At 39.9% G+C, this 13,252-nt stretch overlaps 1 protein-coding gene across 2 annotated transcripts in view; it reads left to right on the top strand.

Moving 5' to 3' along the window:
• The window catches only part of LOC118641838, a 116,819-nt gene extending 107,433 nt beyond the window's left edge, over positions 1-9,386 (top strand). The window contains exon 13 of one of the 2 annotated variants that reach the window (XM_036279429.1): positions 9,110-9,386. In XM_036279429.1, the coding sequence (XP_036135322.1) occupies positions 9,110-9,134 (25 nt within the window). In that variant the 3' untranslated portion in view covers positions 9,135-9,386. Of the gene's footprint in view, positions 1-1,680; positions 2,596-9,109 lie in introns of those variants that run through there. The other variant, XM_036279428.1, reaches the window with a different exon arrangement.
• The last annotated feature ends 3,866 nt before the right edge of the window (positions 9,387-13,252 follow it).

Here is a 13,252-nt window from a genome sequence, read left to right as displayed (position 1 = left end):
TGATTCTGTGGAAAAAGCAGTCGATTAACAAAGATAAAACCATGAAGCAGAGGAAGTGTCTCTGGTACCTGGGGCATCCTCCTGCATCTTTCAGGTTCCCCTATCTTCACTCCACCCCCAAGGTAGCAGTGCCCTGCAACCGCTTGGTGGCCATCCCTCACCTCACAGACACTTTCTCCCAACTAATAAAAAGGATCTAATAAAACGTGCACAGTAATTCATTAAAACAGATGATATGGTGCAACTTCCAGAGACATTTGCAATAACTAGATACAAAGAAATAAAACTCTGAAAGTAGAATTTCTGGATCTCCAGCAAGTGACCATTTGGGGGAAGGAAAAAGGATCTCCCTTCACCATCTCCCGCTATGTAAATCTTGTCTGTTTCACCCATTCCTGAGGACAGGCTAGAGCGAGAGGATAATGAATGTAGAGTTGCTAGATATTTTGCCAAGATCTTCATCTCAGGCCTGTGCTATACGATCTGGGTGCCAGATTAAGATGGTTCCCTTGAGGGCGAAGCTCCAACTTACATATAGAGGAGAAGAGTCAATGAAATAAAGTTAAATCCTGTTGAGTAAAATCCACTGGCTTCTCTGAGAGAAGAGGTTGAATACCTTACCACCAAATCCATGAGTGAAATTATCAATAGGAAATACTATGGAATCATTACAGAAATATTTCAAAGCATAAGAGCAAGGGTTTCACAAAGTGTGGTTCATGGAACTCTGATTTCACAAGATGCCCCACTTGCAAAAAATAAGTAAGTGTAGGAAATTATACAAATCATATTACCCTCTTAGATAATCACAGAGCACATTAACTTATTAATGTTGCTAAGACAACCTCATACAAAGAATCCCAGTTAACTCTCCATAATTTTCATTTCTTAAGCTTATCTGGCACAAACCATTAAAAAAAGAAAAACCTTGCCCTGGCCGGTTTGGCTCAGCGGTTAGAGCATCGGCCTGTGGTCCCAAGAGACCCGGGTTCAGTTTCCGCTAAGGGCACGTACCTCAGTTGCAGTGTGTCCCTGGCCCTGGTTGGGTTGTGCGGGTGGCAACTACTCGATGTGTCCCTTTCACATTAATGTTTCTCTCTCTCTCTCTCCCTCCCTCCCACTCTATCTGAACAAAAAATCAAAAAAATGTCCTCGGGTGAGGATAAAAAAAAAGAAAGAAAGAAACACCTATCAATGACCCTTAGAATAAATGTTATATTTTATAAAACACCATCCAAGAAAATGAAAGGAAGGGACAAGAGAATGAAAGAGAATTAACCAAAGAGTTGGCTGTGGTTTCCAGAATATAATAACAAAATATTTGCCCTAATGGCAATATTTTATTGCTATATCTTTGATCAACTATACTTTAAATTTAAATAGAAATACTTTTTAAAGTCCTATGGCTTTATTATTCACTATTTACAAACACTGTACCCTCTTCTGATCCTATTATTTATATTAACATAATTTTACTTTGGAGCGACAATTGCATACTTCTCACTTGGTGTTTTACCTTTTGTTCAATCCAAAATCTGAGGAGCACTGTTTACCTTATTAATTTCAAGCCAAATAACCAAGAGAAACAATTAGAAAATGAATGAAGTGTTTCCGTAACAGTTCACCTCCTCAGAGTGAGATGATGTTTTAGTGACCTGTCATGTGCTGTTATTTCTGCAGCTGGATTACAGCTCTGGAAATGTCTATCAAGAAATGGCTTCCTTTGCATCAGGCTATTCAAGACTTCATTAATCGACCTCTAGAGGAGACCAGAATGTGAAAGGAACCCTAATCTTAAGAGAAAAGATCCACAAAATCATCACCAGGTGGTTGTGGGAAAAAACGAAAACATTTGTCATTATATAGCTTTTCAAATGAATGGTTCTCCAAAATAGTAAAACCCTGTGATAAGATTATAATTTTGTTTTTGAGCTAAAGCACCAGAATCGAAAGTGACATTCAAATAATACAATTTATATCAACATCATGAATACCACCCCCCCATCATATATTTCCTCCTCAGGCTATACGTGTTAGCATCAAAATATACCATGCTCCATACCCCTGTCTTTTGAAAGCAAAAATACAACAAAAGTTGATTTATTTTATTTTCTCTTTTATATTCTTTCCTGAATGTTCTTCTCTGTGCTTTAGCTATAAGCTTCTTAGAATGCCTACAGGCCATGATGTGGGAAGCTGATATTTGGGAAAATTAAGATCATGGAAATGAAGTGGCTTAAATGATGAATAAATAATTCAGCTAAACAAGGTCCTCTCTGTTAGGTCATCTTACAATCAACTGACTCAAGTGACTCCCAGGTCTTTCCACATGAAAGAAAATAGTAATATTGTTGTTATAAAAATAAAACAAGGAAAGAACTAGACTAAATTTGGAGGAGAAAAACGCAAAGGCCTGGGTCTTATTATTACCCAAATATTTATCAGACTGTATGGGGCAAACACAAAAATAATTCAAAATGTCCTGCCCTTGATACTGAAAGTAACATTCAGAGAAAAGGAAAGTGAATTCTAGTCAATGGGTTCATTTCTCGGGGGAACAATCTCTATGTGTATCCAAGATTTGTGATGCTTTGGAAGTCCCATGCCCTCACTAACGGAACACTCAACACACATTTCAGGGAGCTCAACTATCAGACTCCAGTGCTCTGCAGTAACTCAAAAATGAAAGAAAATTGAAATCTTGTCTTTTCATAAAATCATAGTGTTTCTCACAAGAGCCTTGCAACTCTTTTCTTCTTCTTTTTTTTTAATCCTCACCCAAGAATATTTTTCCATTGATTTTTAGAGAGAGAGGGAGAGAGAGAGAGATACATTGATGTGAGAAGGAAGAGAGGGAGGGAGGGAGGGAGGGAGGAAGCGAGAGAGAGAGAGAGAGAGAGAGAGAGATACATCAATGTGAAAAATACACATCAAGTGGTTGTCTCCAGCATGACCCTGACCAGGGCCAGGGATCAAACCTGCAACCCAGCTATGCACCCCTGACCAGGAATCGAACCCCATGCTCTAACCACTAAGCAAAACCAGCAGTGCAAAGATTCCATATCTTAATTTTCACCTTGAGTTTTTTTCAGATTTCCTCCATATCCCGTAGGATTCAAAGAAGGGTGGTGATGGGGGCAGGAACCTCAAGGTATTTCTCTCTCTAATGAAACATCAGTGTATGAGAGACACATTGATTGGTTGCCTCCTGCATGACCCCAAATGGAGATCGAACCCACAACCCAAGTACGTGCCCTTCGGTCTATGGGCCAATGCTCTAACCGCTAAGCTATACTGGCTAGGGTTCAACCCCTTTTTTTCAAGGCTGAGGCTCAGGGAGGAAGTTATCTGTTAAAGATCACATTGTTTGTTAAAGGCAGAACTGAAGCCGAGCCCAGATCGTCATTTCTCCATCCACCGTTGTTTCAGCTCATCCTACAGCTCCTCACTGTGCTCAAGAACAGGGTGTATTTTCCCAGAGACAGTGCAATCACCCACTCCCCAAAGTTATCGAAAGACTCCTAATCTTTGGCCGAGAACTGAAACACATCCATTCCAGCAATGAATCATGTTTCTATTCCCACGATCTCGTAGAAGAACTTCATTCAAATTATATCCTTTTCCAGAGAATCTTAAACATAAAAAAGATATCAAAATTCAAGTCATTTTTCCCATACCCTTCACCCCTCCCCCCAAAACTGTGCGCTCTTCCAATAGAATGCTCCAGTTTGCAGCTGCCCTTCACAGCAGCTCAGATAAAGGAGGCTTGTGAGTGAGGAAGCATGTGCTACTCGGTTCCCATGTTAAGAGACGCTGCCCAAATGAACTCATGCCCAAAACGACATGCTGTAATACTCTGGCCAACTTAATACTATAATCAAAAATATCCAATTAACAATAACAGCCCTCTGTTCTGAGAATGGCCCCTTTGTTCGCCCGGTATTTACCATGATAATAAAGAGGCCTTTCAGCAGGGGCGTCATCAGTAACATTCGTGTCAGAAACCTGGAGCTCACACATCCGCTCCCGGTGGGGCACTGTGCGTGTCTGGAGCCCCGCCATGGAATGCAGAAACTGCCCAGCCAGCTAGTGGCCCCAGCCAACTGTAACACGGACACGGAGCTTTCGCCCAAAGGAGAAAACCAAAAGCAACTCCCTCAGTAAAGTGTGAATACCAATTTGCCTGAATTAAACACTCCTATAACTTGCTTGCAAGTGGAAGGTATCAATATTCGAAGTTCCGAGTCACTCCCCAAAAAGTACTGTTGTTGGTCCTGAAGGTTCTAGGGATCTAAACCATCCCGGACACTATGCAAAAAAAAAAAATGTGTGTGAGTATTTTTATGTGGTGTGGATTCTAAGTTTTTAGATGGTTTTCAAGGGATATGTGACCCAGAAATAACATTTTAGTTCTAAGATTAAGAGCATGGATCCACAAGTTTTTCATTTCCAATAGACAAATAGGGAGGGAATAGTTCAGGATCAGCCTTTTACATATGCACTATCTGACTGCACATTTTAGGGTTAGCTCCTCTTTGGGCAAATCAAAAAGAACTCCTTATGAACCCAATGGTCAGTGAATCAATAAATGTTCATTGAGCACCTACTGTGGGCCAAGTGCTGGTTGCCACTCAGCCTGCCCACACTGAGGAGGCTGAAATAATTGTTCAAAGTATGCACTCTGCAGCCTGAGGGCCTGAGTTCAAGTTCTAGCTTTATCACTACTGTCTGTGACCTTGGGCAAGTTACTTTAACTCACCCTGCTTTAGTTTACTCATCTATAAATGGATATTATTACAGCATCTGTCACATGTGTTTATGAGAATTAAATGAATGGTGCATGAAAAGCACTGGAACAGTGAGCAACCCCAGTGAACTCTCAATACAATGATAAATACCGTTAGCAAGAACTGTCAGCCGATTATACACAGACTTCCTGTTCTGTGGTCAGGTTCAGAAGGAATACATCTTGTCTCATTCACCTCACTACCTGCAGAGGGGAGGATGGAGAGTTTCATCAGGGAGGAAATTATATCTTTTTCCAGAGAATCTTTCAGGCCTTCTGAGTCATATGCACCATAATTTTGCTTATTTAGAACCTCAGAGACTGAACTACAGTTGTCAAAACGCAGCTCGCCCCACTCCATGATATACTTGGAAGATTTCCCATCGGCATTCCTAGAAGCCCTAAACTAAAACCAGGATGTTTTCAGAAGGTCCCCGCAGGGCTTAAGTAGTGCTGGTGGAACTCCAATTCTTGTTCTGCCTCGGCTGCAGTCTTAATGTGCACACAATAAAGAAAATCCAGAACTGTTCTGTACTTAGGAATCACATTTAGTGATGATAAATTAATAAACATCAAAGGCACAGTAATTTGTTCCCATGAAAGAGGAACACTAGAAGCAATCAGTCTATTTTCTTATTTGCCTTACCCACTCAGCCTGAGAAAATGATCTCAATGATCCCTTGCCTCCAAATCACCTCTCAAGCTTCTTCCAGGGTTTGGAACAACCTCCCCCACCCTCAAACTGAGAAGAAATGCTTTCTCTATAGAGGTTTGGCTAACATAGCAGATTTGTCTTTTCCATCCCAGTCCGCCCAACAACTGTGTAAAGCTCATTTCAAAGACACATCCACAGCAGGATGTAAAAGTTTATGAAATGATAAAGCACAATTTTTAAAATGTAACCACTTTTTCTTACAAATACTTTATATCTTAGATATGTATAATATTCATACATGTATTCTTTTGGTTTAAAAATATCCCTTCATATTTTTCCAAATCTGTCTTTTTTAGAATAAACCTCATTCTTAAGCCAAGAATTTTCATTGTAGTGACTCTTCACAGTCTATGAATACCCAGGATATTGTTTGATCAATTTTTTGAAGCAGAATAGGAAGGGTCTCACACCTCTAGTTACTGGTTTGGTGATTTTAGGGAGGTAGGAACATGTCTGTCTTCCGGTGTCCCCTGAAGCTAGCACAATGACTAGCATACGTTAAGCATTTGATATTCATATAGTAAATGCAAAATAAATGAATTCCAGGTATTCATCTAATTACAGATGAAAATTAAATCTGCACTAGGACTTCAAGGACTGCAAATTACAGAAAGATTTTAGAGTTAATTTAAGCATAAAGGTATTATAATTATGAAGATATTGTGGCATATTATGGAATCTAAAGGCAAGAATGCACCTCAGAGGCAGCCTCAGTAGGAACTGGAGCATAAGAAAACCAAAGTATCTTCTCTGTCTGCTCTACCACTTGTTATCTGTGCACTTTATTCTTCCTTCTCCCTGCAAGTTGACTCTAATTTGATATAGAGAATGGATGCATGAATTGGGAGTCAAAATCCTAGTGACAGTCATAGACTCTTATCAGCATAACACTTGAAGATTAACTCCTAACCTGCGTATTTGTAAAGTATATGACTAGAGGATGGGGTAAAAATAGCTTTTGCAGTGATCATATCTAGAGTCAATATGTTAAGATGAGCTATTACTCTGTTTATCACCAGTAACAGCAACGGCCTATCCAGCAACACTTGGGGAGAACTCAACTCAGAAAAGGGTACTTCCCCCTTACCCAAGATAAGATATAGGAGCCTTCCTAGTTCAAAGGCAATTGCTCCCACACAGAGGGAAATGCTGTCCCTCCACTCTTTTCCATGTCCATATGCTTGAAAGTTGTGTTTCTTACCTTGGATGCTGGTACTCAGATATCTAGGCAGCTGCTATTCAAATCGAGCTTCTATCATTTGCCATCAGAGTCTTGAGTGATTAAGTTAATCATATAATTAATCTTCCAAATCAGGACATTTTGAGAAAAGACACCATTAATAACTATACTGAGACAATAGATATAAGCAGGCAATATCTCTGCAAAGTGAGACATATGTCATCTTATGAATACTGTACAAAGGGGTATTCTCTGCTTCCTTGTCCACGTGGAGGAACATGATTTTAGCTGACAGCTTCAAATATGTATGTGCTCAGGTCCAGTTCCCTGTGACAGAATGATTTCTCTCTTTCAACACCAATTCCAACAAATTGAAAGAGACCAATTACTCATGAGCAAGAAGATAGGTTTACAATTAAAAAAAAAAAGATTCTGGGAGCTCTGTAGCCCTAACGCTGTGTTTGTTTGGAGTAGAGTAGAGGGAGGAAGAGTTGGATTTCCATGAAAATGAAGTCTCTGGGAAGCCAAGGGCTGGGATTTTATCCTACTTAAATAAGTTTAATGGAGTGGAAGAGACTTAGAAGCCAAAGAATTTCCATCAAATGACTATACAACTTAATGAGTTAGCCTGCCACAGTTCCACGGATGCTTGCAGAAGACATGAGATTCTTGTGCCTGAGACAAAGGATTTTTTACTCACAACCAAAGCAGCCACTGCCCACCAGCTGTAACCTGTCACCAACTAACCTGCAAAAAAGTCATTTGGCTTTTCAGATATTTAGTCTCCTCACCTTTATTTTCATGTTATGCAGACCCAGCCCTAAAAGAGATTTCAGAACTAATTTACTTAAACAACAGTTCTTGAGAAATTATTGTTTTTCCTGAGCTCATAAGAAAATAATGGAATTACTTACTGCACACTTTAAAGGGATTTCTATATTATACAATAAATTACAATACAGTTGAGATTATGAGTATAGTAGTCTATAATTAAAATTATAAATATAGCCCTGGCCTGTGCGGCTCAGTGGTTAGAGTGTTGGTCCTTGGACCAAAGAGTCTCGGGTTCGATTACGGTCAAGGGCACGTACCTCGGTTACAGTTTGTCCCTTGTCTCAATCAGGGTCAGGGTCATGCAGGAGGCAACCAATCGATGTGTCTCTCTCACATCAATGTTTCTCTCTCTCTCTCTCTCTTCTCTCTCTCTCTCTCTCTCTCTCTCTCTCCCTTCCTCCCACTCTATTTGAAGATAAATGGAAAAATATCCTGGGGTGAGGATTAAAAAAAATTATAAATATAAAACAAGAGACCCTTTTAGGTGGACATTGTTCAAATAACACTGGATTCAAAGCTTACTTTTCACAGAGCTCCAGTGCTGTGTTGATTTAGCAGCAAAGCTATGAAGTGTTATATTGTAAGTGTGTGTTTGAAACAGGAACTCTCTTGGGTGAATGCCATTGAACCACACCAAATCCTTTATTTTGCTAAAATCCCCCTCTCAGACAACTTTCCAACTGATTACACATATTTGTCCTTTATGCTTCATCAGTTTCTCAACTTGTAGATATAAATAAAATGTTTTGCTCAGGGAATCTGCTCAGTTGTAGTTACTGTAATTATGACTTCATTTTTAAAGGATCTGCTGTATTTTTCTATGCTATAAGATAAGTTAAAATTTTGTTTTGAGGAATTTTACTCTAGTTCTTGTGGCAACATAAGGTAATATGATCCAATAATTTTGTTCTACTTTCATATGGAATTTTCATTCTAGCTTCTCTCGCCATCCTCTGGAGTGTTAATTACCTTTGAAATCTGATACTAATTGGACCAATAGACTTATATGTAGCCTAGTTCTTTCAGCATTATTATATTTACTGTGAATTAGTTAATTATAGATTTCCATGAAAATATACTGATGATGATATTCTCACGGTTTGTTTTTCATATTCTCATGAGAACATCTTCTTGATCTTTTGAAAGGAATGTGTGTGTGTGTGTGTGTGTGTGTGTGTGTGTGTGTGTTGATCATCCTTTTTTAAAAAATCTTTATTAGTAATTCCTAACTCTGAAGTATACAGATTTTTTTTTAATTGCATGACAGGGTTTTAACTGAACACAATGCTCTTTGATTGCCACAGCAATACAGTAGGTCCCCCTTCCACTACAGTCCTGAAAAGAGAAGTATCATTAAAAATTGGAGGTTCCTCTTTTCTCCTATAGCATCAATTTTTTCTGTCAACAACGGTGGTGTTTTTACCCAGGAACCGCTTAAATCTGGTTTCAAATGCAGTAGCTGCTCAGGCAAGTATATAAGCTGTAAGCACACATCCGCACAACCCAATCTCAGCAGTGTGCTTCCTGCTGCTACAGTGAGGACCAGCTCCCCCACCTCTATCCCCAGCCCTTCTGTGTTCCTTCCCACGTACAGAGCTGAAGAGGACATTCATCCCTAGACTCCGTAACAGCTTCAGTTCCAGACGGGATTTTCGCTTCCACCAATCAGATGCACAAGTACGAGACTCAAGTTTGGAACTCGGTACCTGGGAAAAGAGTGGAGCAGGAGCATTTATGTGGAGAGCTTATTTCTCAAGCTGATCGATGGGAGGGTAGAGCTTCAACTGGACAGGCAACTCTCCATAGGTGGCCAGGGCAGCAGCTCCTTGGCAGCTCAGTTTTGCCATGAAGGTTTGGGAGCCATCCCACAAACTCGGTGTAATATCTTTTTTTTTTTTTTTTGTACGTGCCCCTAGCGGGAAGCGAACCTGGGACTCTCTAGTCCACAGGCCGACACTCCCACCACTGAGCAAAACTGGCCAGGGCCTAATATCTATTTTCAACTATAAGATGTATACAAGAATGGTATGTATCTTTAGGCCGTTGTGGGTAGTAATCTACTGCAAAAAAGAGGCTTAGCACAATGATCGGCCCCTAGAAAGCAATGACTGTTAGCTATTATTAGAATTTTAATGTTAGTTATTAGGATTTGAATTCAAGGTTTATCACAATGGAGGTTTTTATTGTGAGTGAGATTCTGACCAGACGTGAAACTGATTACGTTTTCCTCTCACGGAGAACCGAGGGGAAAAGTCCCTTAGTCTGGAGAGAAGTTGGAGAAGCATCTTCTTCCATTAATTGCTGAAAGACGATAATAATTCTCTCAAGCAGGTAAGAATAAGAGATCTAGACTACAGGAACCTGCCACATAGCAATATTTCAGGAAACTAATTACCTGGGACTGCTCACGAAAATGTGTGCAGCTGGAGGGGCCATAAATAGAAATGTCCCTTTGAAAATAACAACACAGAAAGCAAAATAAACAAAAAGTCTTTGCTGCTCAGTTCTTATACTAATGGAGAATGTTGATGAGGTTGAACTAATTTATTTTCTAAGACTTCATTTCTAGAGGGCACCATTAATTAATCCTTTAAATGGCTACTGAGCCTCCCTTGTGCCAGGAACTGGGATAAAATATCAAAAAGCAAATGAGTAGCCTATAGTTGCAATGGTGAGGGTTGATGGGAGCTGAAATGAGACTGTGAATGGGAAATAATCAATCTCAGAAGACAGTTCTCAGGATGGGTAGGATTCAGTGGCATAACATTCCCCATAAATTTGTATCCCTTTGTTTATACTTTACATCAGCCTTCTTCCACATTCCCTTTGACCCAGAGAGCACTAACAACCAATCCAGAAGCAATGCTATGAGCTGCCTCGCAAAAGTCAGGGGAGCAACTTTAATTTTTTAAAATAATCTAAAATTTACAGAAAGTTTACAAGTATGGTACTAAGACATGTATTCCTGAATCATCTGAGAATAAGTGACTGCCACGATGTGTCATCACACTTAAACACGTTCGTGGGCATTTCCTTCTCGGACGTTCGCTGCACAACCACAGTGCGACCATCCAAATCAGGAAGTTCACACTGACGTATTGCCACCAACTCATCCCCAGACCCCATTTGAGTGTCACCAACTGTTCCAATGATGCCCTTTGATAGCAGCCATGTCAGAATCCTGTGTTTCGTTAAGTCTCCTTCCATCTGCAGCAGTTCCTTGACCTTCATGCACTGGGCATTTTTGAGGATTGCAGGTCAATTTTTTTTATAGCATTCTCTTCAATTTTGGTTGCCCTGATATTTTCTTGTGATTAGATGAAAAACATCACAAATGTAAAGCTGTGTTCTGTTGCATCTTATTAAATGGCAAACGATCTCTGTTTGCACCATTAGGGCTAATGTTCACTTTGATCACTTGTGCAAGGTGGTATTCGCCAAATTTCTCCACTGCAACCGTATTCTTTATCTCCTATAATTAATAAGTAGTTGGTGGAGAGGCACTTTCAAACTACATAAACAACCTGTCCCTGACCAGATTGTTTTTTATTTATTCACTTATTAATTTATATCAGTATGCCCTCATGGTTTCCTATTTTATTCAATGACTAGTCATCCATAGTGTCATTACTTATTTTGATGTTCAAATTGTCTCAGATTTGGTCAGTGGGAGTTTCTTCAAACTGACTGTGTCTGTTTGGTGTTGCTTACCTCATTCTTTGAGCACTTTTTCACTTTCTGATGCAACAAAACACTCCAGATTTGGGTTGTGCTTTCTCTGCCCAATCCTGGAATCAGCCACTTCTCTAAGAAACTTTGACTCCTTTGGTTGAAGGTAAGAGTGTTGTCAGTAAGCTGTCGGCCACCTCAGGGAGTGCCTTAGCTACACATAGTGCCTTACCCAAGGTCACACCCTATCCTGGGCAACACAGTTGCAAGTCTGTCTTAGAGTGTGCCTTCTGGGAAACCCAAACTATACCTGAAGCCCAGATTAGTTACTAATTGTTTTCTTTAATATTGGGTTCATGCTGCTCCTAGACCCTCTCAGTGGGTGGAGAGGTATTTGGTGTGTGTGTGTGTGTGTGTGTGTGTGTGTGTGTGTGTGTGTTTGAAAAGGAGGGGAGCCTTTTTATATAAAATCAAGTTTTAAAAATCTTGAGATGGGGACATGATCATGGATTATCTAGGTGGGTTCGATGTTATCACAAAGGTTCTTATGAGAGAAAGGCAGGCAGGTCAGAGTCAGAGAACACGCTATGGAAATGGAAGCAGAGGTCAGGGGGATACAGGGTCATAAGCCAAGGAATGTTGGCAGTTTCTAGAAGCTGCAAAAAGCAGGAAAATGGATTCTCCTCTACAGCTTGCAGAAGGAATGCAGCCTTGCCAACATCCTGATTTCAGCCCAGGGCACTTGACTTTGAACTTCTGGCCTCCAGAACTGTGAGAAAATTAATTTCTGTTGTTTTAAGCCACCAAGTTTTTGGTAATTTGTTACAGCACCCCTAGGAAATTAATCCAGTATCTACCACCACAGAGAAGCCTTCCTTTAACCAGCTCAGACTCTGATACCCCGTTATCATGCCACTGCCCCTGCACCCTGCTGGGCTCCAACATCCTGTCGTGAAAAGCACTCCCCTCCGCCCCCCAGAATGACCTTCTCATCCTGCTCAGGCTCAGACACCTCATGCTGGGCCACACTCTGTACAGATGCTCTCCTCACCCCACGGAGGTTCCAGCTTCCCATGCCCCACACCAGGCTGCCTTTCTGTGCAGAAGTAATGCATTACACAGCGTTGCCTTGTAGCTTTCTCTGCCTCGCTTCCCCCTTTCCTTCCCTTCACCTACCCGGGCTAACAGCCAAAGTATCAAAACATTAATCCCTGCGTTTTTAAAAGATACAGGCTTAAACAACAATATACATAAGTTTTATAAGTTTTCTGATATTACTGATTTTAAAAACAATCTCTCTATATTACTTTCATAAAATAAAAATTTATTTTATAATATATAACTACCATCATATGCATTTAAAATTGCTCACATACCTTTTATGAGTTTTCCCCGTAGTTCAAAAGAACAAGCTAACAACTATTTTAGTAGTGTTATAATAATGTTGTGACTTAAACCTCCGCATTCATACACATTTTATAGATTTTTCTAAAAAAAACCTTTTATGAAAAGTGAAGGAAGATGTCACCTGAAGATCAATAATACCTCCTTGTGTTCTGCTTAAAGTGCTATGTTCTTGAAATGAAGGCAAGTGCTTTATGGCAGAATAGCAATAAGTCAATCTATAGACTCATCTTAATGAATTATAGAGGAAAGAGAAGCAGCTAAAAAAAGAAACCATTTTATTTTTACATTGACTGTCTTTTGAAAAATGGAACTGAGGATGGAATTAATGATTTAATTAAACCACTTAATGTTTTATTAAAGTCAATATGGTCTAGTGTTCCTGTGCAACCATCAGCTTATCAATAAAACCTCATCTTTATTTTTGCCAAAGAATTCATATTTATTCTTAGATGTGCCTGGGTTACAAGCCTCTAATTGTTTTCAGGACCTTTCCATTAGGGGATCACAAAATTCTACTGACAAAAAATCAGGTCAGGTTCTGAAGGCATGATTTATTCAGCTGGGTTGCTACTCGCCATGAGGAGTTCTATTTCTGCTCTGTTCAGCAGAATACCTGCTTGACTTTTCCAGCAAAGGAGAGACTCAAGGTCACCCGTGCAGA

This window comes from Molossus molossus, unplaced genomic scaffold, assembly GCF_014108415.1.
Source record: "Molossus molossus isolate mMolMol1 unplaced genomic scaffold, mMolMol1.p scaffold_m16_p_3, whole genome shotgun sequence".
Taxonomy (NCBI): Eukaryota; Metazoa; Chordata; class Mammalia; order Chiroptera; family Molossidae; genus Molossus; species Molossus molossus.
The sequence above is the reverse complement of the archived record's forward strand: the minus strand, read 5'-3'. Positions and strand labels throughout refer to the sequence as shown.